This window comes from Gymnoscopelus braueri, assembly GCF_963280865.1.
Source record: "Gymnoscopelus braueri genome assembly, chromosome: 22".
Taxonomy (NCBI): Eukaryota; Metazoa; Chordata; class Actinopteri; order Myctophiformes; family Myctophidae; genus Gymnoscopelus; species Gymnoscopelus braueri.
This window is the reverse complement of record NC_137624.1, coordinates 8227945-8252367: the sequence shown is the minus strand read 5'-3', so window position 1 is coordinate 8252367 and position 24423 is coordinate 8227945. Positions and strand designations below refer to the sequence as shown.

General features: G+C 42.7%; 3 protein-coding genes across 3 annotated transcripts; 2 read left to right on the top strand and 1 right to left on the bottom strand.

Annotated features, from left to right (window-relative positions):
* Positions 1-1092: 1092 nt before the first annotated feature.
* Positions 1093-3269, top strand: LOC308078802 (dual specificity tyrosine-phosphorylation-regulated kinase 2-like; the record flags this gene model as incomplete). The annotated part of the gene is made up of 2 exons (XM_080420151.1): positions 1093-2932; positions 3040-3269. The coding sequence occupies 2 exons, from the start codon at positions 1093-1095 to the stop codon at positions 3267-3269; spliced, it is 2070 nt and encodes a 689-aa protein (XP_080276277.1).
* A 4794-nt stretch (positions 3270-8063) lies between these two features.
* LOC308078415 (NF-kappa-B-activating protein-like) lies at positions 8064-10227 on the bottom strand. The gene has a single exon (XM_080419572.1). It carries the CDS (start codon positions 10134-10136, stop codon positions 8946-8948), a length of 1191 nt encoding a protein of 396 aa, XP_080275698.1. The 5' UTR covers positions 10137-10227; the 3' UTR covers positions 8064-8945.
* A 4415-nt stretch (positions 10228-14642) lies between these two features.
* LOC308078046 (uncharacterized protein) lies at positions 14643-21454 on the top strand. Its single transcript, XM_080419106.1, has 7 exons — positions 14643-14754; positions 17825-18158; positions 18804-19166; positions 19578-19837; positions 19990-20064; positions 20629-20703; positions 21052-21454. Exons 1-6 carry the CDS (start codon positions 14683-14685, stop codon positions 20701-20703), a joined length of 1179 nt encoding a protein of 392 aa, XP_080275232.1. The 5' UTR covers positions 14643-14682; the 3' UTR covers positions 21052-21454.
* The last annotated feature ends 2969 nt before the right edge of the window (positions 21455-24423 follow it).

Here is a 24423-nt window from a genome sequence, read left to right as displayed (position 1 = left end):
GTGAATGGTATTAAATTGATCTACCTCCTCAAAACAGTCTTCATAATTACATCTTTTGTTGTGTATATTGAAGAAAAAGTTAACAATGAGGTTCTTTAACTTTAGGCTGCTGGTAGTTTTGGGATACAGCCAAGATGAGGCTTTCTTAAAAGGTGAAGGAGAGAGTGCATCAAAGCAATAGTCTTTTTATAATCATAGAAGCTGATAGTAATAATACTTTTGAAAGTCTCTAGTCATACTTTGTTGTATCCATTTGATAAGTCCAACCATATATAACCATATACTGAACTTTATAGAATTATGAACTGTATCAGTGTTGAACTGGGATGGCTTTATATATTTTTGGTATTTATAAATAATGTGCATTACAATTTAATTTAGTTTGTATCATTATCTCTGCGGCGGAGGCAGAGATTATGTTTTTGCCCCTGTCTGTGTGTCTAATCTCGGAAACAACCGGATCGATCAGTGTCAAACTCTGATCGCACACTGCCAGTAGGCCAAGGAGGACACAGCACCCTAGACACTCCACAGTGACCCACCCTGCTGTAGCGTCATATGACGTCACCGTCAAACGATCCGGTGGGATTGGCTCAGCGAGCTTCGCAACACTGACAGCAAAAATTACATTTCATTTAATCATGAAAATGTTCAATACTTCAGCTACTTAATGAAAACGTAGAAGAGTGAATGAAAGCCCAATACATTAGTACAACAAAAACAACGGTTTATTTGTCATCCGTTATGTTGCTACAGTATGACCACGTCAACACAGAGGTAGAGCTCATGGTGACGTCATTGTTCCACACCATATATATAGCTCATTTTGAATCGTAGCATGCCATTGCACACTCTTGATTCAGTCATTCCATCCAGCCATTAAATTATATAGAAGTAGAACAAAATAGCACATCATTGATTCGTTGAAAGGGCGCCTTAGAACTGTAGGCCCAACTGCAACAGCTCACCATGGCGCCATGGAGTAAGCCAAGGAAAGGCAGTGCAATTGCTAATAATTTGAATACCACATTTCAGCATAAAGGAAATTCAAAGTTCTTTACACAAAAGAGCAGTTTGTACGATGACTCGTATATGAGGACAGACCACATCCTACAAGGACATACAGATGATAACAGTCCTTCTGGGCTACCCTCCACGCCTAAACACACAGTGGGGAGTAACAGTCCATCTGGGCTACCATCCATACCTCCTAAACACACAGTGGTGAATAACAGTCCATCTGGGCTACCCCCCAAGCCTAAACACATGGTGGTGAGTAATGAGGGCATAATGAGGGATCAGGTAGCGGTGCAAGGTGGTCAACTCAAGGTCAATTATCTATATGAAGACCACGCTCACAGCCGTAAGATCAACGCTGTTACAGTGGCAAACATCCAGAACAACGGGCCTACCGCAGTTCAGGTGCCGGGCAAACCCACCCCTGTGTACAACCTGTCCAAGGAGCACAGTGTGGACAGCACAGGCTCCGGTAAAGGCTCCAGTGACTCGTATGGCCCCCAGGGGAGTGGGAATGAGGGCAACAGCACACGCTTGCCCCTGACTCCTGAGCAGGCGCTGAGGCTGTACGGCACCCTGCTGACCCCCCTGGAGCAGACGGAGGTCTACTCCTACCCAGAAATCTACTTTCTGGGAACCAATGCCAAGAAAAGGACGACCGACATCGCTGGCAGCAGCAACTACAACAACGGCTACGATGACGATAACGCTCACTACATCCTCGTCCTCCATGACCAGCTGGCCTACCGCTATGAGTTCCTCAAGGTGATCGGTAAGGGCAGCTTCAGTCAAGTGGCCAAGGTGTACGATCACAAGCTGCGGCAGTTTGTGGCCCTGAAGATGGTTCGCAACGACAAGCGCTACCACCGGCAGGCGCAGGAGGAGATCCGCATCCTGGAGTACCTGCGCAAGCAGGACCTCAACGATACCATGAACGTGGTGCACATGCTAGAGACCTTCATGTTCCGCAACCACATCTGCATGACGTTCGAACTGCTGGGTATGAACCTGCACGAGTTCATCAAGTCGCAGGGCTCAAAGTTCCAGGGCTTCAACCTGCCGGTGGTCAAAAAGTTTGCCCACTCAATCCTGCAGTGTCTGGAAGCATTGAGCAGACTCGGAATCATCCATTGTGACCTCAAGCCTGATAACATCCAGCTCAAGAGGGATGAACCCAAAAGTCAATCACCTGGAGCCAAAGTCAATCACCTTGATGCCGCCATCAAGGTGATTGACTTTGGCTCCAGCTGTTTCGAAGAGACTGTGTTTCGAACAGCTTACATCCAATCTCGTTTCTACCGCGCCCCAGAGGTGATCCTCGGCATGTGCTATGGCCTGCCCATCGACATGTGGAGCTTTGGCTGCATACTGGCCGAGCTGCTGACGGGCAACCTGCTGTTCCCCGGTGAGGACGAAGGTGACCAGCTGGCTTGTGTCATGGAGCTGCTGGGTAAGCCTCCGCAGAAGGTCCTGGAGCAGGCCAAGCGGGCAAAGAACTTCATCAACTCCAAAGGCTATCCGCGCTACTGTGTCGCCAAGACGGTGCCCACGGGGGGCACCATGCTCACGGGGTCACTCTCCCGCCTAGGTAAGTTTAGAGGTCCCCCGGGGAGCAAGGAGTGGAGAGCTGCACTCAAGGGCTGCGAGGACCCCACCTTTACTGACTTCATTAAGAAGTGTCTGGACTGGGACCCCTCGACGCGCCTCTCTCCAAGTGAAGCCCTCAAGCACCCCTGGCTGGCAGGCAAGCCCTTGCACGGGGCCAATAGCCCCGGGCCAGAGGGCAATAGCCCAGGGGTCCACGCGGTGAAGAGGTTCCCCGAGCACCATGGCACATTGTTACCCATGATGCAGTATGCCCCCTATAGTCGTCCTTCTTGGCCGATGAATAAACGTCGCCGTACTGAAAGTGAAGGTGAGGAGGCTGCGGAGGAAGCTGGCTACAAACGTTGACAACTGCAGGAGACAGGAGGACAGCAGCGACACATGACTTCTGTGTTCTGTGTGAATCAAACGCCATAGCCAACCTGCGGCTCTGTACCGCCGACTGCCCGAACCCCTGCCTGCGGCCGCGAACAGCCCAGGGTCTCCCACGACAGCCGCAAAGTGAGGAGCAACATGATGGGAGACTCGGGGAAGACAAAGACTCCACTCACACTCGTAAGATCAACGCTTTTACCACGGCAACCACCCAGAACAACAGGACCTCTGGTCAAGCGCTGAAGATCAGAAGATGTATACTCAGAAGCTAAACTGAAAGGTAAGTAGTATAGGGGGTTGTATAATCATGTTGCAACATGTCGTATACAACCATTTAGTCTAACCGTTGTGTTCCTTACACAACAGGGCGGTTTATGATTAATTAGCCAGAAGATGTATTTTTTCGAACCGTTGATTGTGTCATATGAGTACATTCACACAAAATGTGACGTGGCAATAAAGCCATGCAATTTTTATTCGGAACAAGGTCGTTTTTTCACCGCGATTAGAGAGGCATCAACTATGTGAATAATTTTTATGCAAAATACTCATTGTTTAGTCATCACGCCCCTGGTGTGTAAAGTGGTATGTTAAGTAGGGGGGAAGATGGTTGTTCCAGCATGAGATCACAAACGTATACAGACTATGAAAAGAGAAACTGTAGAGTAGCTGTAAATTAACGTGATAGTCTCTTTTTTCAAAAGAAACATTTACAAAATGTGGTCAGCTTTTCTTTTCTTTTTTCATATTTTTTCTACCTATTTAGTCACGAATCTTCCCCACAGACGTGTAGCCCTGACCCCCCCACCGCCCTCAAACACGGCCGATAGTGTTTGTTTGGAATGCCCGGCCAAGCCTGATGCACCACAGAGGATGCAATTCCTTAAGTCTCCGCAGTGGAGGTGATCAGCTTTTCTCATTATGAGAATTATTTGAATTTCCTGCATTTTAAATGATCTGTTGTCCTCTTTAATGGCCTTTAATGGCTTTAACAATACCACCATTGTTTCTTTTAGTAAATAATGTAAGGCCTGAGGGCAATAGGGCATGTCACAATGGCATGACCTACTGAAATATTTCGGTCTTTCTCCGATGTTTGCCTGTACAATGTCATGCCCAAGATATGGACGTCAGGTTGAATGTGATTCAATTTAATATTAATCTATATGTGATCCTCTCAACCCTTGTGAATTTAATCAGTTATCAAATAATAGCTGTGGCTTAATATGAGTATTGAAATTGGCTTCAACATTTAAACAGCTTTGGGCCTCAGATATATGACCGGGTGAAGGGATTTGCCTTTGCCTTTTACATACATACTTCACAGATGACCAAACTAACTTTAGAACAAGTTTGCTTCCTCTGAATACATAGGATACATCAAATACATATGTACAATATACCGTCTACAATATTGATACAAAAGTCCTACAAAACCAAACAAAAAATACATATATCTTCAAAAAATACAAATTTCCACTCAAAACAAACACTAGTTACCTATTTAGAAACAGCTTCTAGTGCTGCTGAACTCTTTATGGCGGATTTAAAGGTGACATACAGTACAGTATGAGCCAATAGACTTTAGGGAAGCAGGTAGACCATTCCACAGTAACACAGCTGAATATTTGAATGTATTTCTTCCTATCCACAAGTTTCCTAGGGCATTGAGGGCATCACTTCCTGTCGATTTGATCCATGATACCTGATCAAATCGACAGGAAGTGATGCCCACAATACCCTAGGAAACTTGTGGATACATGTTCCAGTGGTGGAAGACGTACTCAGAAAAAATCTTACTCAGAAAAAAACTTTTTCTGTTTTTCATGTGTCTATGAGGTTGATAGAACTTCATTAAGCCCCCTGGTGATGTTTTTATGGTGTTTTATGTCTTCTCTGACTATTTTGAGTTTCTACCTGGAGGCTGAAACCTTGAGGGTCAAACGTGCCAATAGAAAAACAGCGCTTTAGTGACATAGTAAAAATACACCCTCCCCCTCATTATCATAACACAACAGGTGTGGGCATGAGGAGGAGGAGGGACTAGGACAGGTGGGTGGTGCTAAGGTGGTGGAGGAGGTGCTAAGGTGAGAACCAGGTATACTTAATGAACTGGAGGCGTGTCCACATAAAAACATAATTTTAACAATTTCTGTACACTTTTTTGAAAAAAATATTCCTCCTAGTATAACCATAATACCTGATGATTATGTTTTAGGGGGGGGGGATCACTGAAAATCACGGCACCCCGTCTTTAAGTAAAAGTAGTAATACCGCAATATAAAACTACTCTGTTACAAGTAAAAGCTGTGTTTTCAAATTTGACTAAAGTAAAAGTACAAACAAAATCGTATTTTGTCATTTAACTGAGTCTAAGGTTTAGATAGATGGTACTTTAGACAATTCAACAACATCATTAAAAACAAGTCATATACCATTTAGAGCAAGTGTCAGAAGAAAACCTTGTTCAATAGAAACTAAAAGGCTGCATATACAATGACAAACACTGTTAATCACACAAAAATAGTTTTAATGAATGATTGAATGAATGAATGATTATTTACATATGAGAGCACGTTACGAAGTGCAAGTGATGGACGGGGGACGGGGGGGGGTAACAAACAACCTGTCAATATTGACAGTAGCAGCCAGGCTCTTCACAGCAGGTGACTGCAGCTCAGGAATGAGGGCGATGTTCATCAGCTTGCGCCGTGAGTATTTGCCCCTCACAGCTTAGTGGAGAGGGAGAATTTGCATTAGTATTCAATTCATCTATTTAAGGGGTCTTCAACGTTTTGAGAGAGAGAGATGAAACAGGGACCCCCACTACATATTGTGCTAACATTGTGTTGCAGATAAAAAATTGTCATAGATTTCATAGATAGCTTCATAGACTTCATAGCACTATGATCAGTGTTTTGTAAATTAATGTTGTTTGTTTGTTTACACATTATCTTTTCTATTAATATGTTGGATTCATGTTAACATTTATTTTCAGACATACACTTAAAACCTCAATACTTAGTAAACTAAGTATTGAGGCAGCCCCCCCCCCTTGTAGTAACTCTTAACTTAACTTAAAGGTCCTGGACCCTCTGTTGAAGACCCACTATGTTCACACCGTCAGCCCAAATCTGATAATAGTCCTATCCAAAAAATAGCCGATCCACAAGTTGTGAGCTTGTACTGTCGATCTGCTATGTTTGGCAATGTCTGAATACACAAATCCAATCACTTGCAAATAACAGTGTGGAAAGTCAGTCCTAAAGATCAGTTTTGAGAAACAAATGAGATTTGCCTGCAGTATGTGAACAAAGTCTTAGTGCAGAGGGTCCAGTCTGATCATTACACCTTCTATGTAAGTGAACCAGTCTGATCACTACACCGTCTGGGGCTCTGGCATCCAGGGAGTGTGTGTGCACAGTTTCATGTCGATCGGGCCAACGGTGCCGGAGATTAGCTAGCCACAGACAGACGGACACACACACCCAAAATACAGATTTGACATTGAACATAATACCTACATTTCTTATTCAAGAAACCATCTCTTGAATAGAGTGGAATGTCTAACACAAGCTGTATGGTTAATATAGCAATAATCACAATAATTTTAACCACTTTATCCATTCAAACATTGGCTATTCGAAAATAGCAGATCTACAAGCTCACAACGGGTCACTTTGTACCGCACTGCGAGCTTGTATCTATTTTTTTTTACATTTTTGAATAATTTTGAATTTCTTTAACATAAATCTCATGTTCCCTTGCACAAAACCTTTTCAGATGAGGGGGTCTGCGGCCAAATACATATCAATTTGGGGGTCCTTGACGTGAAAAAGTTTGAGAACTACTGCACTAGAGATGTGTTTAACCTCATTTGAGATGGACAGTAGTGGTTCAAAACATTACATTCACTGCAGACAGAGGTGTGCTTATATTTCCCCCCTCAAACTGAGTGGATACCAAGTCAAGATATTGTATTTTGTTATAGAATTTATTCTAGCTAAAATCATGAGTCACGTTATCTCTACATTGTGATAAAGTGTGGGTCAGACTGAGAGTACAAGTGCTACTTCTCTGAGGGGCTTTCAACTTGCCATCGTTCTCTGCATAATATAGTTATCTACCTATCTCAGTCTTCACCGACACCCAACATCTTTTGATCCAAGAACTGTAGAGATTGAAATGAGACCTTTTGTTTACCATCACACAGGAGTGTGATTTGGGCTGAGGGGCTGGCTTTTTTGGCCATGTCACAGCCTTCACTCCTCCTTTGAGTGAAACTGCGCAAATCATTTAACTGATGAAAGGGTTTAAAACGGTTTCAATTGGTCAGCCAAATGGGTTATCGGCTTATAAGTGATATTACACAAATTGTATATCTGTTCTTGAGGTAATTGTGTATCCCCCAAAATCCCAAAGGCTAATTTGACCTTTGGGATACACAAATAAGTCAGTGTGTCCAAAAACGTAGTTGCTGCACTTTGGCTTTGTAGGGCAATATTGTTCTGGAGACTGTCATCTTGTCTCTAGGGATCAAATTAACCCATTAAGACCTGAGGCGATTCTTTTTTTTTTTATAATCTTAACAGTTTCTCTTTTTTTCAAAAATAGCAGATCTACAAGCTCATAGCGCTGCACTCGGTGCCACGCTATGAGCTTGTATATCTGCTATTTTTGAATAGCCAAAGAAATCTAAAGTGACACAGATGCGTTCCAGGTCTTAATGGGTTAAATGAATGTCTCATCGCATCTTGTTTTCACCAGCTGGTTATTTTATTATTTATGCCATGGCAAGTTCTTTGTCTGACATATTTTTGGGGAATTAAAATTAGAGTTTTGTCTCACTGAAAGCAGTTGAGCTGAGCAGTTAAAGTTAGGAGGGTTATTAGAGTAAGGCAGGTTGATTTTTCATTTAGTGAGGAAGCTGCATCTACAGCAATTCCACTTAGTGTCTATACTGTATACACACCCCACATCATAACGCTGTTATGTAATGTCCTGTGTGGGCTTTAATTAACCACTTCAAATATGTTTTGTGGACCAAGAAAAACATGACCAAGAGCTGCATATAGTCAACTTTAATCACCCCCAAAAACGTACTGCATACATACAAGAAACAGTAGCTTAAAATTACTATACTAACCAAAACATATAACCAGGGCTGCAGTGCCGTTGAAGCGGTTTACAGTGAACCAAATATTGCCTGTGCAAGAAAGACATGGAGGTATAAAACATATAATATAATTTAGAGGTTCTAGTCGGAAAACCTTCCAGTGAAATTGGCTAGTGAATGCTGCAACCCAGTGACCAGAGCAGGTACACTAAAAGTTTGACACGTTAACCTGATTTGTGGCATGTGTTCATGTTGTTAAGACAAATAATCCAGACAAAATGGCCAACACACAACACCCCATAGAATCTATGATATCAAAATGATAAGTGTAGTGGAAGAAGTTCCAGTGTGATCACTATGGAATAGTCCTCTTCAAGTGTCCAACATGTCCATAACATGTCCTGTGTCCACAGAACTCGGATAGAAGTCAGGAAAGTGTTGTCTACAGCACTGTTTACCAAACACTGTATCGAGACCCCATGTGTGGGTCGCAGAAACCATTTTCGTGGGCCACGAGTAAATATCCCTTTTTTTCTTCTTTTCCTACATTTGAAAAAATAGTTGTTGAAAATCTAAATGTTCCATCTATTAAAAACCTTTTTCAAAAGATATTCCATAAAAAACATGAAAAAAAACTTTTAAGAAGTAGTGAAAATGGCAGATCTACAAGCTTACAACGCGCTATTTTCACCAGTTTGGGTCCCGGGGAGACATTAAATTACTCTCTTGGGTCTCGAGCTAAAAGGTTTGTGAAACTCTGGTCCACAGTACGGGACATGACTCTCCCATCCTATGAGATGGGGCTCAGTGACAGCCAGGGGAGAATGAAGCTTCACTTTTTCTCGTCCTTGCCTTTGGTTTTCCTGTACACCATTTCTCTGAAACTGGAAAGGATCTTGCTCTCCCTCTTGCTTCTTTCCTCCTGGTTGAAGGAAGCCAGGGCTCGCCTTTCATCCGCACTGTAGATCTGGTTTTCCTTCCTCAAGCGCACAGCCTCCATGCGACGATGCCTGCTGCCGCTCATCACGAAGCCAGACTTCTCGTAGTTGACGATCTCGTCGCTGGTCAGCCCGATCTCCCCTCTCCTCGGGATCCGTTTGCCCGCTTTGACGTATTCTGCCATCGCCGCACCTTCACCCGGCAGCAGAGCGTGACCAAAGTCCAGAGGTTTGTCCCCTTGTTGCTGAGACACATGGGTGAGGGGGGCCTCCGGGCCCACCAGGTGCTCATCCATGCAGGTCCTCTCCACCCACATCACCCCGCTGTTCGCCTCCTCCTCCCCGGACTCCTCGCTGCTCGAGTCACTGGAAGCCTTGCGGTTCTTCTTCGCCTTCTTCTTCTTGGACTTCTTGGACTTTTTGCTCTTCTTTTTCTTCTTCTTGACCTCCTCCTCCTCCGAATCGGACTCGCTGTCCTCCGAGTGCTTCTTGTGTTTCTTCTTCTTGGACTTCTTCTTCTTTTTCTTTTTCTTCTTTTCCTCTTCCTTTTTGGCGTCCTCTACCGGCGAGAACTCGTCGGAGTCGGGCTCCTTGACTCTTGGCGAGTATCCCCAAACTTCGGGGCAGCCCGTCTCGCCGATCCGCTCCCTCTCTTGCAGACGCCGGGACATGAAGGCCTCTTGTACCTGACGCTGAGCGGCGTCTCTCTCCGGGTCACAGTAGTCACTTCTGCCCCCATACTTCGGCTCATTGTTGCACCATTGGTTGTTGTTGCTCTTGATGTTGCCCTGGTTGTATCTCTCTTTAGCCGGGGGGAAACGAGGGGGGCTTCCTATGCGGAACCGCTTGATGTTCCGGGCCTCTCGGAGGCGACGCTCTCCGTCCTCTCTTTCTTGTTCTCTGTCGCGGGGCTTCGGTGGCTTCGGGCCGAAATAGTCCGGCCACAGTAGCCTGCTGTTGTCCCGTGACCGTGACCGAGACCGACTCCGAGACCGAGAACGACTCCGTCTCTTGGGCCTGGGGCTCTTCTGTTGCTGCTCGGCGTCAGAAGAAGAACTGGATCGATTCGACGACGCCGACGGCATTTTTTCGACCGCTATCTAAGCTTAGTAGCTAATACCCCAACGTGGTTTCACTGTTAGTCAACGGCTGAGTGACGCGGAAGTGTAGTGGGCAGTGTTGCCAGCTTTTGTGAGAGAAATAAGCAACCAGGTCTAGGAAAACAAGCCCAAAAGAAGCAATTTATTAGGCCACATGAACACTTTTAAACCTATATGCGTCGGCTATTTGAAAATAGCTGATCTACAAGCTCACAACGCGTCGCATCGCTATCTTTAAAAAAATAATAATCAAAAACTATTGCAATAAAATGTGGAATATTTAGAATAGGTTTTGAAACATTCTAACAACACAAATGCTGCCCTGTGGCACAAAACATTCTCTTGAAAATATTTGAGAGCCACTGGTTTAAATAACAATAAAACAAATTGGAAGCAAGCCCTAAATAAGCAAGTACACTGTAGAAACAAGCCCAAAAAACGCAACCTGCAAGGCCGCAACTACCAATATTTACAAGCAACTTCACAGAAAAACAAGCCCAAAGTCGCTTATAATAAGCCGACATGGCAACACTGTAGCAGGATCTTGTTTGTTGAAAGAACGAACAAACAGCGAATGACGCGCTCTGATCAGCGTTGCCAGATCTTGAGAGAGAAACAAGCAACCGGGTCTATGAAAACAAGCCAAAAAGAAGCGACCACATGAGGACTTTAATAATAATAATAATACAACTTTATTTAGCACCTTTCAAAATTGTGTAACAAAGTGCTTTTCACATGAGGCATGGTACACAAAAATAACAAAAATCTAGCCGATCTACACAAACCTTGTATGGGGGTCCCTGGCATAGCATATTTTCAGATGGGTGTCCGCAGACAAATACATATTAATTTGGGCGGTCCTTGACATGAAAGTTGTCTTAAACAACATTAGGAAGCAAAACCAAATAAGTCACTACACTTAGGAAACAAGCCCAAAAAGCCTAAGGTCGAGCTAAGGTGGAGTGTGCGGAGACGATACTTCTTGGTGACTTTAACACAGACATGCTCCGTAAGGAAGCGTCAGTGTATAAGTCATTCAAGGGGTTTTGTCATCGGCACTCACTCCACCAGCTGATCACCCAGCCCACAAGGCTGTGTGTTTCCACTCAAACTAACATAGATCTCATTCTAACAACGGACAAGGACAAAATCCTCAATAGTGGTGTTTCTACCTGTGGCATATCTGATCATAACATGATCTTCTGCACCAGAAAGAAACGTAAACCTAAGACCGGTTACCACAAATCAGTCACGATCAGAGACCTCAAAAACTCTAAGAGTGAGGACTTAGATCACAGGCTAGAGGAACTGGACTGGTCCGACGTACTAAACAGCACACAGGTAGACGAATCTTGGCTTAGTTTCAAAACCAAATTCATTCAAATTTTGGACAGTGTGGCTCCCATGAAAACCATCAGGGTCAAAACCCGCCCGGTACCATGGATGAATTCGGACATCCTTACTGCCATGAAGGTCAGAAACAAAAAGTGTTCTGAGCTTCATAAAGGTAGGATCAAACTCGCCAGGTGTTTTAACAAAGGTCTCGAATCCCACGTAGCTAAACTTGAAAAAGAAAGAAACAAGCTAAGAAACAAGGTTAATGGCATGCTCGAATTAGCAGAAAAAAGCTTCCTCGATGACAAAATTGAGGAAAATAAAAGCAAACCACGAGAGCTTTGGAAGCTATTCAACAACCTACTAGGCTGCAGCAAGAAATTTAAAACCAGGTTTACAAACATAAGCCTCAAGGTGAATGACACTCTCATCACATCCAAACATGAAGTGAGTAAAATCCTCAACATATTCTTCACGACCATAACCTCAGATTTGGTTGAAAAACTACCCCCTCACTCTGGGTGCTATGGTGAAGAGCATGTTGACTCATTTTACGAAAAACAGGGTGTACGCAAAGATGATTTTAAACTCTCCCCTGTGAAAACAGAAGAGGTGTTTAAAAAATGTAGTGCTCTTCATCAACACAAAGCCACAGGCCTCGACAATATCCCCGCCAAATTTCTAAAAGACTCGGCCGCCTCCATTGCTCCAATCATTACCCACATAATAAACCTCTCCATCATACAGGGACGGGTCCCTAACGATTTCAAAAAAGCAAGGGTGACCCCTCTGTACAAAAAAGGAAACAAATTAGACCCTGGCAACTACCGCCCTATTTCTATTCTTAGCTCCATCTCGAAAGTCATGGAAAAAATAGTCTATGAACAGGTCGATAAGTATCTTGCCGAAAAAAATCTAATCTACAAATTCCAATCTGGTTCCAGAACAAACCACTCCACTGACACATGCCTTCTCTATTTGAACGACTCTATCAAACAAGATGTCGACAAGGGCAAATATTGCGGCATGGTCATGCTGGACCTCCAGAAGGCCTTTGACACCGTCAATCACCCAATTATGATCAATAAGCTCAAAGCAATAGGTTTTGATGATACGTCAGTGAACTGGATGAGATCCTACCTGGAAGGGAGGGAGCAAGTGGTGGAAGTAAACGGCACCCAGTCCCCCCCCCTCCCTGTGACTTGTGGTGTCCCACAAGGAAGTATACTAGGACCTTTACTGTTCCTGATATATGTGAATGACATGTCATCGGCCTGCGACTGCAAGCTGTTCCTGTTCGCAGATGACTCGGCCCTGCTAGTCTCGGACAGGGACAGGCTGCAGGTTGAGAAAACTCTCAGCTCCGAACTCAACAAGATCTGCATCTGGCTCTCTGACAACAAACTTTCATTACACCTGGGTAAAACTGAATCCATCCTCTTTGGGTCCAGTCCTAACCTTAGCAAGGCAGAGAGTTTCACGATCAAAGTGGGTGATGATGTCATCAAAAGAAAGGATGAAATTACCTACCTGGGCTCCATCTTGGAGGCAAACCTCTCTGGTAACAAAAACGCCGAAAAAGTGATCAAAAATGTCAACCAAACAACACGCTATTTGTGGAGGATTGATCGCCTAGTCAGTAAGAATACTCTGAAGATTCTTGCAGGGGCCCTCATTCAAGGTCATTATGATTATGCATGCACTTCATGGTATCACAACACCTCCAAGGCCTTAAAAACAAGGCTCCAAACATCCCAAAACAAACTTGTAAGGCTACTTCTTGGCCTCAATCACAGAACCCATCTAACCCCCGCTCATTTTGCTAGCATTGGATGGCTTAGGGTTGAGGACAGAGTACAGCAACTTGCTATGGGCCTGGTCTTCAAGATACACCACAACATTGGGATCCCCCTGTATTTGTCAAAATACTTCCAAAATGTTAATGCAGTCCATGATCATAACACCAGAGGCAGCTCCACAAATCATGTTCAACCCAGATTTGGCTCAACTAAGGGTATGAACTCGTTCTCATGCTATTCATCAAAAATGTGGAATGCCCTACCAAAAGGAGTAAAGGAGTGTAAAACCCTACTCACTTTCAAAACTGCCCTAAAGATACACCTTCAGGAGGCTGCAATTCGAAAATGGCCCCTGTCTAAGTCTTAACCTACCCCCCCTACCCCCCCCCCTTCATTTTCCTCTTTTGTATATATATATATATTTTTTTCCTCTCGTCATACCAGTAACCTGAAAGCTGATTGTATGACATTCTGTATAGTAGTGTGTATATCTGCCTGCCTCTTATATTTCATCATGATTTGTGTGCATGGGGTTCTCATCTTAAACAAGCTTAGTGCTTAATGAGGGTTTCCAGTTTAGTAGACCTTGTATTGTGAATTTGTACTTCCATGTACTGTTATGTACTGTCATGTACTATTCTCATGTCTTTCTAAATAAACTACATCAATCAATCAATCAATCAATCAAGCCTCAACCCGCAACTACCAATATTTACAAGCAACTTTACAGAAAAACAAGCCCAACGTCGCTTATAATAAGCGGACATGGCAACACGGTCTCTGACAAGTCTCAGCAGCGTTCAAGCAGACGTGGTCGCGCACATTGAACGGCCGCAAATGGTTAAATGTAATTCTGATATTTTGAACGTTTGTTAAGCGTATTCTGATCCTTCGGACGTCGGTTAAATGTCATTCTGATCTTTTGAACGTCGGTTAAGTGTAAATCTGATCTTTTGAACGTTGGTTAAGTGTAAATCTGATCTTTTGAACGGGTTAAGTGTATTCTGATCTTTTGAATGCTGTTTAAGTAGATGTTAAGTGCGTTTTGAACCTTGGATTTTAACTGGACAGTTGTTTGCAACGGTTTCCGTTTTTGAATGTTAGGTAATAATATTTAAACCCTGATTCTCAACCTTTCCAAATTCAAGGACCCCCAGTGTGATACCTTTTTTTTGGGACCCCAATCTACACTGCAAAATCCTCAGTTTTCATTGAAATTGACTGTTAATTTAAAAGAAAAAATTTAACCAAATGAACCCTTATGGGTCCACTTGGTTCCACTTGTACAATCTTAGAGTAACACGCCTCTAATTTAATGTTCCATTTGGTTCCAAACAGGAAAAGGCCCTGGATGATGCCTGTAGTGTCATAATGCTACAAATGGCCATTGATGTACCATGGGTGGACCAGACCAGAAAGGTGGACCTCTTCTACAAAGCCTCCCGAGGAGGATCAGGGCACTGTGTCAGGTACTCGAAACTGGTGACGAGCATGCTTACACTGTCAGAGTCAACCCAAGGTGCAGCTAGGAGAGGAAAGAGGTGCACCACCTACGTAGACACACTGCGGCACAACACTGAAGCTAACACTGCAGAGCTCCTAATGCTGGATAGGAAGGTGTGGAGGGCTGCGATCCGGGACCGTACCTATGTTCCCCAGGTTCTATGTTCCCCAGGTTCTATGTTCCCCTCCCCCCCCAAAAAAGGTGCTATGTTCCCCGGGTTCTATGTTCCCCGCTCAACCAAAAAAGGGTTCTATGTTCCCCACTCGTCCAAAAAAAGGTTCTATGTTCCCCACTCAACCAAAATAGGTTCTAAAAAAGGTTCTATGTTCCCCACTCAACCAAAAAAAGGTTCTATGTTCCCCGCTCACCCAAAAATGCAAGAAATGGTGAGACATTTAAAAAGGTTTAAATACATGTATTTATACCCATTAGTTATTTGTAATTTTTCAGTTTTTAAAGTGTCAAAATATCATGTTTTGAAATCTTCTTTGACATGACTCAAAATCTATTTAGGGGTGTCACGATACATTAATTTCACGGTACATATGATACGATACACGATATTGGGCTCACGATATCGATACGATATTATTATCATTTTTACTATCATCAACATTGGCCATCATCTGCAGTTTCAAAGTGCTTAATTTATAAAGCATATAAAAAAAGTTTAAAAAAAATTACACACAAAAATAAATACAAATATAGCTGAAAGCAGCGATAAGCGGGCCAGGGAATGCAGAAAGAAAAAAGAAAGAAGCAATGATAAGTAATAAGCACAATAAGCCATAGAAACATAGAAGAATGAACTTGAGAGAAAGAAGACCATGCAATTAACAAATGAGCATTTTAAACCCTCAATAACCCTATTGGCATGATACTGACATGATACTGACCATGATACTGACATGATACTGACCATGATATGACATGACACATGATACTGACCATGATACTGACATGTTACTGAACACGATACTGACATGATACTGACATGATACTGACATGATGCCTCATGTTTAACCTCATGTTTAACCGTAATACAATCAGGGCCACAGAGATCTGCCTTCATACTGGAGGGCTGTCAGCCGTATCATTTACATGGGCTAGACTGTGCACATTTTTGATTTTGACAAATTTGATAGGCATTAGTGATGTGCGGGTCGGGTTTTTTCATGACCCGCCCCGCCCCAACCCGCGACGGAACACGACCCGCCTCAACCCGCCCCGCGAACCCATATATAAATCTATGGCTCAACCCGCCCCGCGACCCGCGGTGGGAATATATATATATATTATATTGCGCTCTTTTAAGTACCCAAAGTCCCTTTAAATGTCTACAGTAGCACAACATTGTCATGGGCTGAATAAACAAGCATGTTGGTCAAAATAGGGTTTATTTTATTTTTTTTCGTGGAGAGCGGCTGACCCGCTCACCCTCAGCCCGCATAATTTTCTCTGAAATCCTGACTCGACCTACCCGCGCCGCGGGTTGACCCGCGGGTCCCGCGGGTTACGGGTCGACCCGCTCATCACTAATAGGCATATCTTAATTTTTTTACTGGAATTTCTTCTATTTTAGTGTAGTTCTGGTGTTGTTTTGCTTTTGTTGTTGTTGTTAATGATGCATGTTTTTTATTGGCTATATCCCCCAAACCCCTTGCCTTTTTTGACAAGCATTTCCTCTTGTCTGACAAGGTTTTATTTTTTTCCCTACATTTTGGTGTAGGCCTTTTATGGTGTTTATATGATGTTAAAAAAGTTGATACTGTCATGATATTGGCATGATACTGACATGATACTGACCATGATACTGACCATGATACTACCATGATACTGACCATGATACTACCATGATACTACCATGATACTGACATGATACTGACCATGATACTGACCATGATACTAACATGATACTGACACTTGCCATGAAACTGAGCATGATGCTGACCATGACACTGACCATGATACTGATACTGATTATAAGATGTAACACTTTTCTCAACAATTTGACCAGTTATGGCCCGGACAGCTGGTGTGGCGGTCCGGGCACAGCGTGTCGCGGGTTCGACTCCCGATCCCGACGGACTTTGCTGCGTGTCACTTCCATCTCTCTCTCCCCATTTCCTCTCAGACTACTGTATACTATCTAATAAAAGGCAGATAAAGCCAGAACAAATCTTAATGTAACAAATTATTACGTTATTATATTATGCAAAAACCCGTTATTGCGCTATCGCTCATGATTTTATTACATTATGAGCTTTTATGACATTTAGTTTATTATATTAAGAACTGTTATTACGCCGTTATTACATTATGAGTTGCTACAAGGTGCTCTATATCACCAAGATGGGGAAAAGGGGGGAGGAAAGGGGAAAGGGGCGGGCAAGTTTCTGATAGTAATTTCTCCCCATTATGTTCAGTTGTGTGTGTGTTCAGAGATGTTATTAATAATTGGAAATTAAAAATGTATGTTTCCTGCATTTTTGGGTGAGCGGGGAACATAGAACCTTTTTTTTGTTAATGGGGAACATAGAACCTTTTTTGGGGTAAACGGGGAACATGGAACCTTTTTTTAGGTAAAAGGGGAACATAGAACCCAGGGAACATAGAACCTTTTTTGGTAAGTGGGGAACATAGAACCTTTTTTGCGGGGAACATAGAACCTGGGGAACATAGAACCTGGGGAACATAGGTACGGTCCCATTTTGGAGTACTAAGATACTGTTAAGAAATACTTTCGCACTCCTAGAATAAAAGCTTAAGAGCAGGTTCGTAGGCAAACAAGAGCACATCAATAATAAAATAATACGTCCGCACACTGCCGAACTGCACGGTACAGGAGTAGATTTATTGAAGGAGAAGCAAAGTTTCGGTCTGAAGAAGGTCATCAGGGACTGAAACGTTGCTTCTCCTTAAATAAATCTTCTCCTGTACCGTATTCTTTTATTATTAAACTATACGATACAAATGCTACAGTTTAACCCTAAAGAATAATGCATTTTGATCTTTTTGTTTTTTCTCCTTCTCAGAGGAGGACTGGAGCGGCCAAACCTTCAACCGAGACAACTTTGAACCAGAAACCCAAAGTAGCTGTTGTTGAGCCATCACAGCTGGTCAGAGTTGAGGCACCATCTCAAGTTGTTCCAGAACAAGCTGCAGATATTTCCACGAAGGAGGCCTTCTCTGACACGCTCCTCCCAGTAGAGGACATTGACGCAGAGGATTCCGACATCTCCTGCCAGTCTTCAATACAGGAAGTCACCATGTCTGATGTCACCGATGAAGATGTCATCTCTTCAGAGAATCAACTGAGTTCAGAAGAACTCACCACGAGCATCGTTGAAGACACAGACACAGATGGTGGTATGTAGCTAACGTTAAGATAATGCAGTTATCATGCTGCTCTGTAGACCAATATGATGATCCAATTTGTATCTCTGGAATCCCAGTCTAGCGACGCGTTGTGAGCTTCTCACAGCACAATGCATTGTGAGCTTGTAGATTCCGATACATTCTGATGGTTAAACAAAATTTGAAGTATACATTTATTAAATATGGCCTGTTTTAGTCATAGTACATTATTTATTTTGAGTAGATTTGTTTGTTTACAAAGCACCAATAAAAAAAAAACTTAGACTTATTAATCGTCACGCAAGCTGCTTGTTGTGAATAAACCAGTTTAAAGGTAGGGTAAGTGATATATTTTGGTTAAAACAAAAAGTATTTTGTTAAAAGGTTAGAATACTATATTCTGATAGTAATCATTGCTATAGAGTGTTTTTTCAGTAACAGATGTCTCCCTGTCTCTCCAGCTCTTTAATAAACAGAAAATACATTTTTCGGTAGGTGTGTCAAAATCTCAGCCAATCAGGAAAAAAAAGGAGACTCCTTTTACTGAACAAACACTCTATAGCAATGAGTACTATCAGAATATAGAGCTTTAACACTTATTTTAACCAAAGCAAATCACTTACCCTACCTTTAAAGTTATTGACATATTTTCCACAGATGACCTTCAACAAGATGACAGCCCCTGCCTTGAGGGTCCCGAGCCCCCCGTTGTGACTCCCTCTAAGTGTGATGGTGATGCTGAAGCGGTGACAGGGGCACAGCAGGAGGAGGCTCGTGTAGATGTGGTCTTCAAAGGCACTGTGACTCTGCACGGCTGCTGTCAGTTTGTCACTGAGATCCTCCCAGTAGAGGACATTGACACAGAGGATCCTGACATCTCCTTCCAGTCTTCAATACTGGAAGTCACCATGTCTGATGTCACCATTGATGATGATGATGAAGAAGAAGATGTCTCTTCAGAGAATCAACTGAGTTCAGAACTCAACACAAGCATCGTTGAAGACACAGACACAGATGGTGGTATGTAGCTAACATTAAGCTAATGCAGTTATCCTGCTGCTCTGTAGACCAGAGTGATTCACAACCTTTTTAAGTTCAAGGACCTCTCTTATTTGATCCGATTTGTATCTCTGGAATCCCAGTCTAGCGACGTGTTGTGAGCTTTCACAACACAATGCATTGTGAGCTTGTAGATTCCAATGCAGTTAAGTATACATTTATTATATAGGCCTGTTTATTAATTCTTTATTTTGAGTAGATTTTGTTTACAAAATGCCAATAAAAAACGGGAAAAAAAATAAAAAATTGACTTTTATTTGTATGACAATTAATCATCAAGTGAAATGTCATGATCGTGACAGCCCTGGCTGTGCCGGGCAAGCTGCTTGTTGTGAATAAACCAGTTTAAACTTGTTGACATCTTTTCCACAGATGACCTTCAACAAGATGACAGCCCCCGCCTTGAGGGTCCCGAGCCCCCCGTTGTGACTCCCTCTAAGTGTGATGGTGATACTGAAGCGGTGACAGGGGCACAGCAGGAGGAGGCTCGTGTAGATGTGGTCTTCAAAGGCACTGTGACTCTGCATGGCTGCTGTCAGTTTGTCACTGAGATCGTCAAGTGTGTTCTCTACCAGAGACAGCAGCTGCCCATGCCCTACGAGCAGCTGAAGACATGTCAAGCTTCAAAGCAGGTGAGTTCTGTTATCTCTGGCTATTTAGTAATAACCACCAGTAATTTACTCAAATAAAGCCAAAGTACCTCATAATTGTACTGGTAAATGTGCTTAGTTACTTTACACCACTGTTTTTAGCTGACTGGAAATGTGTTTTCTGTGTCTTCTAGAATGAGGAGGAGGCGAGCTGTAGATCAGTGCGGTCAGCAGACCTGGGCTGGAGGAAGAGAGAGCGCAACCTACAGGTAAGGACGAAACCATAATCCTTATTATCGTTTATCGCAGTGGTTCTCAAACTTAAAAATGCTTAAAAAAAAACAAACATAACTCTTGAGTGTGCAAATTGATTTGTACACTGTCGGTTACTATTCTTTATTATTATGTAGGAAACAAAAAAAAGGGGGATATTTACTCACGGCCCATAAAAATTGGTCCACGACCCACTGTTTGGGAAACGGTGATTTAGAACCCCCTCATGGAACCCTGAGGGTCCCTTGACCGCTCTTTGAAAAGAACCACTGGTTTATCGCGAAAAAAATGTTGACTAGTAATCATATGTAGATGATGCGTCTTCGTACTCTGACCTCTTTTTTGCCATCTACACGAAATTGCTTCGCCAAACATCAGATCTACAAGCTCTGAACTTGTAGATCTGATATTTTTGGCTGATGTTACTCCCAGAAATGGACGCTGTCATGCAAGTGGTTAACAAAAGTGGCATTTTAAGAGTTTTTGGCATTAAGCACAATTATTTTGGCCACACTAGTGGTGACATGAAAGTTTCATATTGTCCCATTTCCTACCTGCAGGAGCTGGACGTGTTGCTGGAACAGCTGGAAGAGCTGTTTTGCCTCAGCCAGGTGCCCGTGTTCTTCTGCTACTAGGTACTACATTCAACTACACAATTGTTCCTTATTTACATTCACTTTTAGCCTTTTCAAATGTGATGCTTTGTATGGTCCTGTTAATGTGAATCTTTCAGTAATATTTTTAAGAGATGCATCATTATCAGTCGTCATGAGGGGATTATTAAGGCGTGGCGTTTTTAAATGTGATGGTTATTTGCAGAAGACATTAGTTCCCTCTATATTGGATCTTAACTGTCTAATATGGTCATGGACCACAATGGAAACGAGCTTTGGCTTTTTTTGTGACATATCCATGTTGATGCTTTTAAAGTGGATACATTGCTTTTGATTGTATGTTAATACAAGTATTCTATTCTATTCTAGGTGGCTCTCTGGTCCTGCCAAAAGAGTTGTACGACATCAATATGGAGGCACTGACATTGTCTTCAGTTAACCAAAGCCTGCAGGTGTCAACCTGCTTACAGCAACTCTGTCGGACACTTCTTGTCGCGGATATTCTGTCCGACACCGCACCTGTGCACCTGACATCCACCAGAGTCTTGGTTCTGGCTCACAGGGAATGCGGTGTTGACTGGTTCCGGCCTCAACTGAACTTTAAAGTGCCAACCCGGGCAAAAAAGCAAGTTATTGCCCTGTCATCTGACACTGCCTTCTGTAGGTGCATCCAGACTGAGATGCCAGACTGGAAGGACTACGTTTGGTTTCAGGCCCCTACAGCCATCAAGGGCTTCAGCTCATAATGACTCTATAATGTTTTGTATATATTTTGTAATATGTATATGCATTTCTGAAATTTGTGTTAGATTATTTCCTTGTAACAATGCTTCTTGGCAATATCTGACTAAGTTTTGTATATATTTTGCACATATCTTTTGCAATATGTGTATAAACTTCTGAAAGTTCTTACATTTGTTTGTTAGATTATTTCTCTGTAACAATGCCTCTTGGCAATATCTTCCATACCATTGGAACGCCTGTTTTTTCCTTTTTAAATGGTACCACATTTTATAGGAACACACTTGAGGGATGAGCAGAATGATGAATGCAGCCACCATAGGGCGCCACACACCACAAATACATTTCCACCTCTCCCAGGATGTCTTTGCTGACATACTGACCTTTCAGTCTAAAATGTATCAACAGATAAATATACAGATTGAACATGAGTCTAGACATCAAACATATCGCACTCTGACATATCTATGATGTATGACTCCAAATGAGGGCAAGGTTTCAGCTCGATCTGAGCCCATTGACTTAACATAAGACTTTATACATTTGTGGAGTTATTTCATTGCCCCTCTGGCACAATAAATCTGACACTGATCAGCCCAGTGGATTGTGAAATTAGCCACAGACCATTTGTCTTTAACCTGGCAGAGACGACAATAAATAGCAGCACTCGTAAGGTTAACAAGACAGGGTCTTAGTTGACCAGATACCCAAGGGCTCTGTGCTGTCTAGGTTTTTGCTCTGCACACTTTTATATTATTATAATTAATTAGTATTTTTGTCTCTCTTTCGGCTCCCCCACGTGTACACAAACCTAGGTGCGCCTGACACACACACACACACACACACACACACACACACACACACACACACACACACACACACACACAGCTGTACCTGGTGCACTGGGTCAGACTTTTTACAGTGAATGCGCTTGTCTAAAGGCAACATTTTTTAACACAGAGTCAGAGACAGAATGCTGAGAGAGCTTATTCCTGAAACCAATCACATGTAAGTATTCCAGGTAGGAGGTGTGTCAGATCCAGGGCCTGAATATAAAAACAGATTCATCATTCATAACAGTACAGTACTGGGAAGGCCCTCATTTTCACACACATTTTGCCAAAGTTGAGTGGTGAGAGACGGAGAAGAATTGATCCAGAAGTTGGGCCTACCCGGCCCCGAAGCATTTAAAAAGTGAGTGTTTAGTAAGACTAAATTAAAGTGAAAGTAAAAATTAAACTAAAGATTGTTGTCGAGATAAAATGTAAAATGCATTTTAAATGTATGAATTTCCATGTTGAAGTTGAATGATGTGACGTGTTCATATATTATATTGTTGTTTGTGTGTGATTGTGTTTTGTAAATAACTCGGTCTTGACTTGCTGTGTGTGACGCACACAGATAGTTTGTGTTGGCTGATAGGCTAGAGAAAGCTATTGCCTTCCTAAATTTAATGCAAGAATTGGATTATTCAACCGCAGTGTATACTATTGTATAATTATAGCAATATTGCGCATCTATCTATCTATCTAATGCACAATGTAAAGCGCTGTGGATAAAGGCGCTAAATAAATGCACCATTTAGTGCGACGTTATAATAGGCTACTGCCTCTTTGCCGTGGACTGGACTATTTTGTACAGAGTATTTTGTCATATGCAGGGCAGGTTATAACCCAAGAAACACGCCTGTTTCTTGTGCTGCATCATGTGCCAGATATAGAATATCAAACAGACTTTTTATCACACCAGCCCTGGCCCCCCAGTCCCTTCACTGTCTGCCGGTGATTGAGGTTCAGAATCGATTTTGAGATTTTACTGACGACTTTTAGCCTTGCGACGTTGCAAGGTCAGGCTCCCAGGTCCAGATATTGACATGCTGGAACTGTATGAGCCTGTGGGCAACCTTAGATCCTCAGGCAGGCAGGGCTCTCTGACTGTTCCCCAAAGTCGCCTCGTCACTATGGGTGATCGGGCTTTTGCAGCCTGGGAACCTAATTGTCTGGAACGCCCTGCATGCCTCAGGATCTGAGGGATGCAAACTCAGTGTCATCTTTTAAACCACTTCTTAAAACCTACTTTTATACCAAGGCCTTCTCTTATATCCAGGCCTGTAATGTTGTCATTTTAGGGGCAAGGCCACTTGGCCTTTGGTGTTGTCAATTTCTTTAGGGCACAAAGGCCAAATGCCAGGGCAGGAAGGCCATCAAATAAAACAAGAGTGAAATAATTAATTGAATTTAAGTGTTTAGGAGAGAGAGAGAGAGAGAGAGAGAGAGAGAGAGAAACTTGAACAAATCTAAAGTCATGATCTTCCAAAAGAAGCCCATATCTCAGGAAACCAAATATTCAATTCAAATTAAGAAACACACATCTAGATCACACGCTGTATTATGATTACCAAGCTAACTTGAATCTTCATTTGTTATCTAACCAGATATCTGTGGGCCACTGGGACACTTTGTGTGCCAAGATGCGTGGCAGAGGTGGCCGCCTCTCCCGGAGATGCCGCCACAGCAGGAGACGGAAAGCAGGTTGGAGTCTATTCATTTCAATGGGAGAACGTGAACAGATCTTCTGAACATTGATTGATTGATTGAATACTTTATTTAGAAAGACATGGAAACAGTACATGGAAGTACAATTCACAATACAAGGTCCAACATTTAAATTCTTTAGAACAGTGGTTCTCAAACAAGGACCCCCAAATTGATATATATTTGGCCGCAGAGAAAATCACGATTGTGTTTTGGTGCGTGCGTGCGTGCGTGCGTGTGTGTGTGTTCACTTTAGCTGCATCCCAGTCCAAAGGGTGGTTGTTGGCTGGTCTCTTGGAGCTCCCCCTGAGTATTTGCATTTGCATAGGATGCAGTTTGCTCATAGGATACGGTAAGACTACTTTCATAATGATGTTTTATTTAAAAAAAATTGCAGACAACTTATTTTTCAGTTTCAATCTCTGCTATTTTTTTGTTTTGTTTTGTTTCATCACTTCCTATTCTT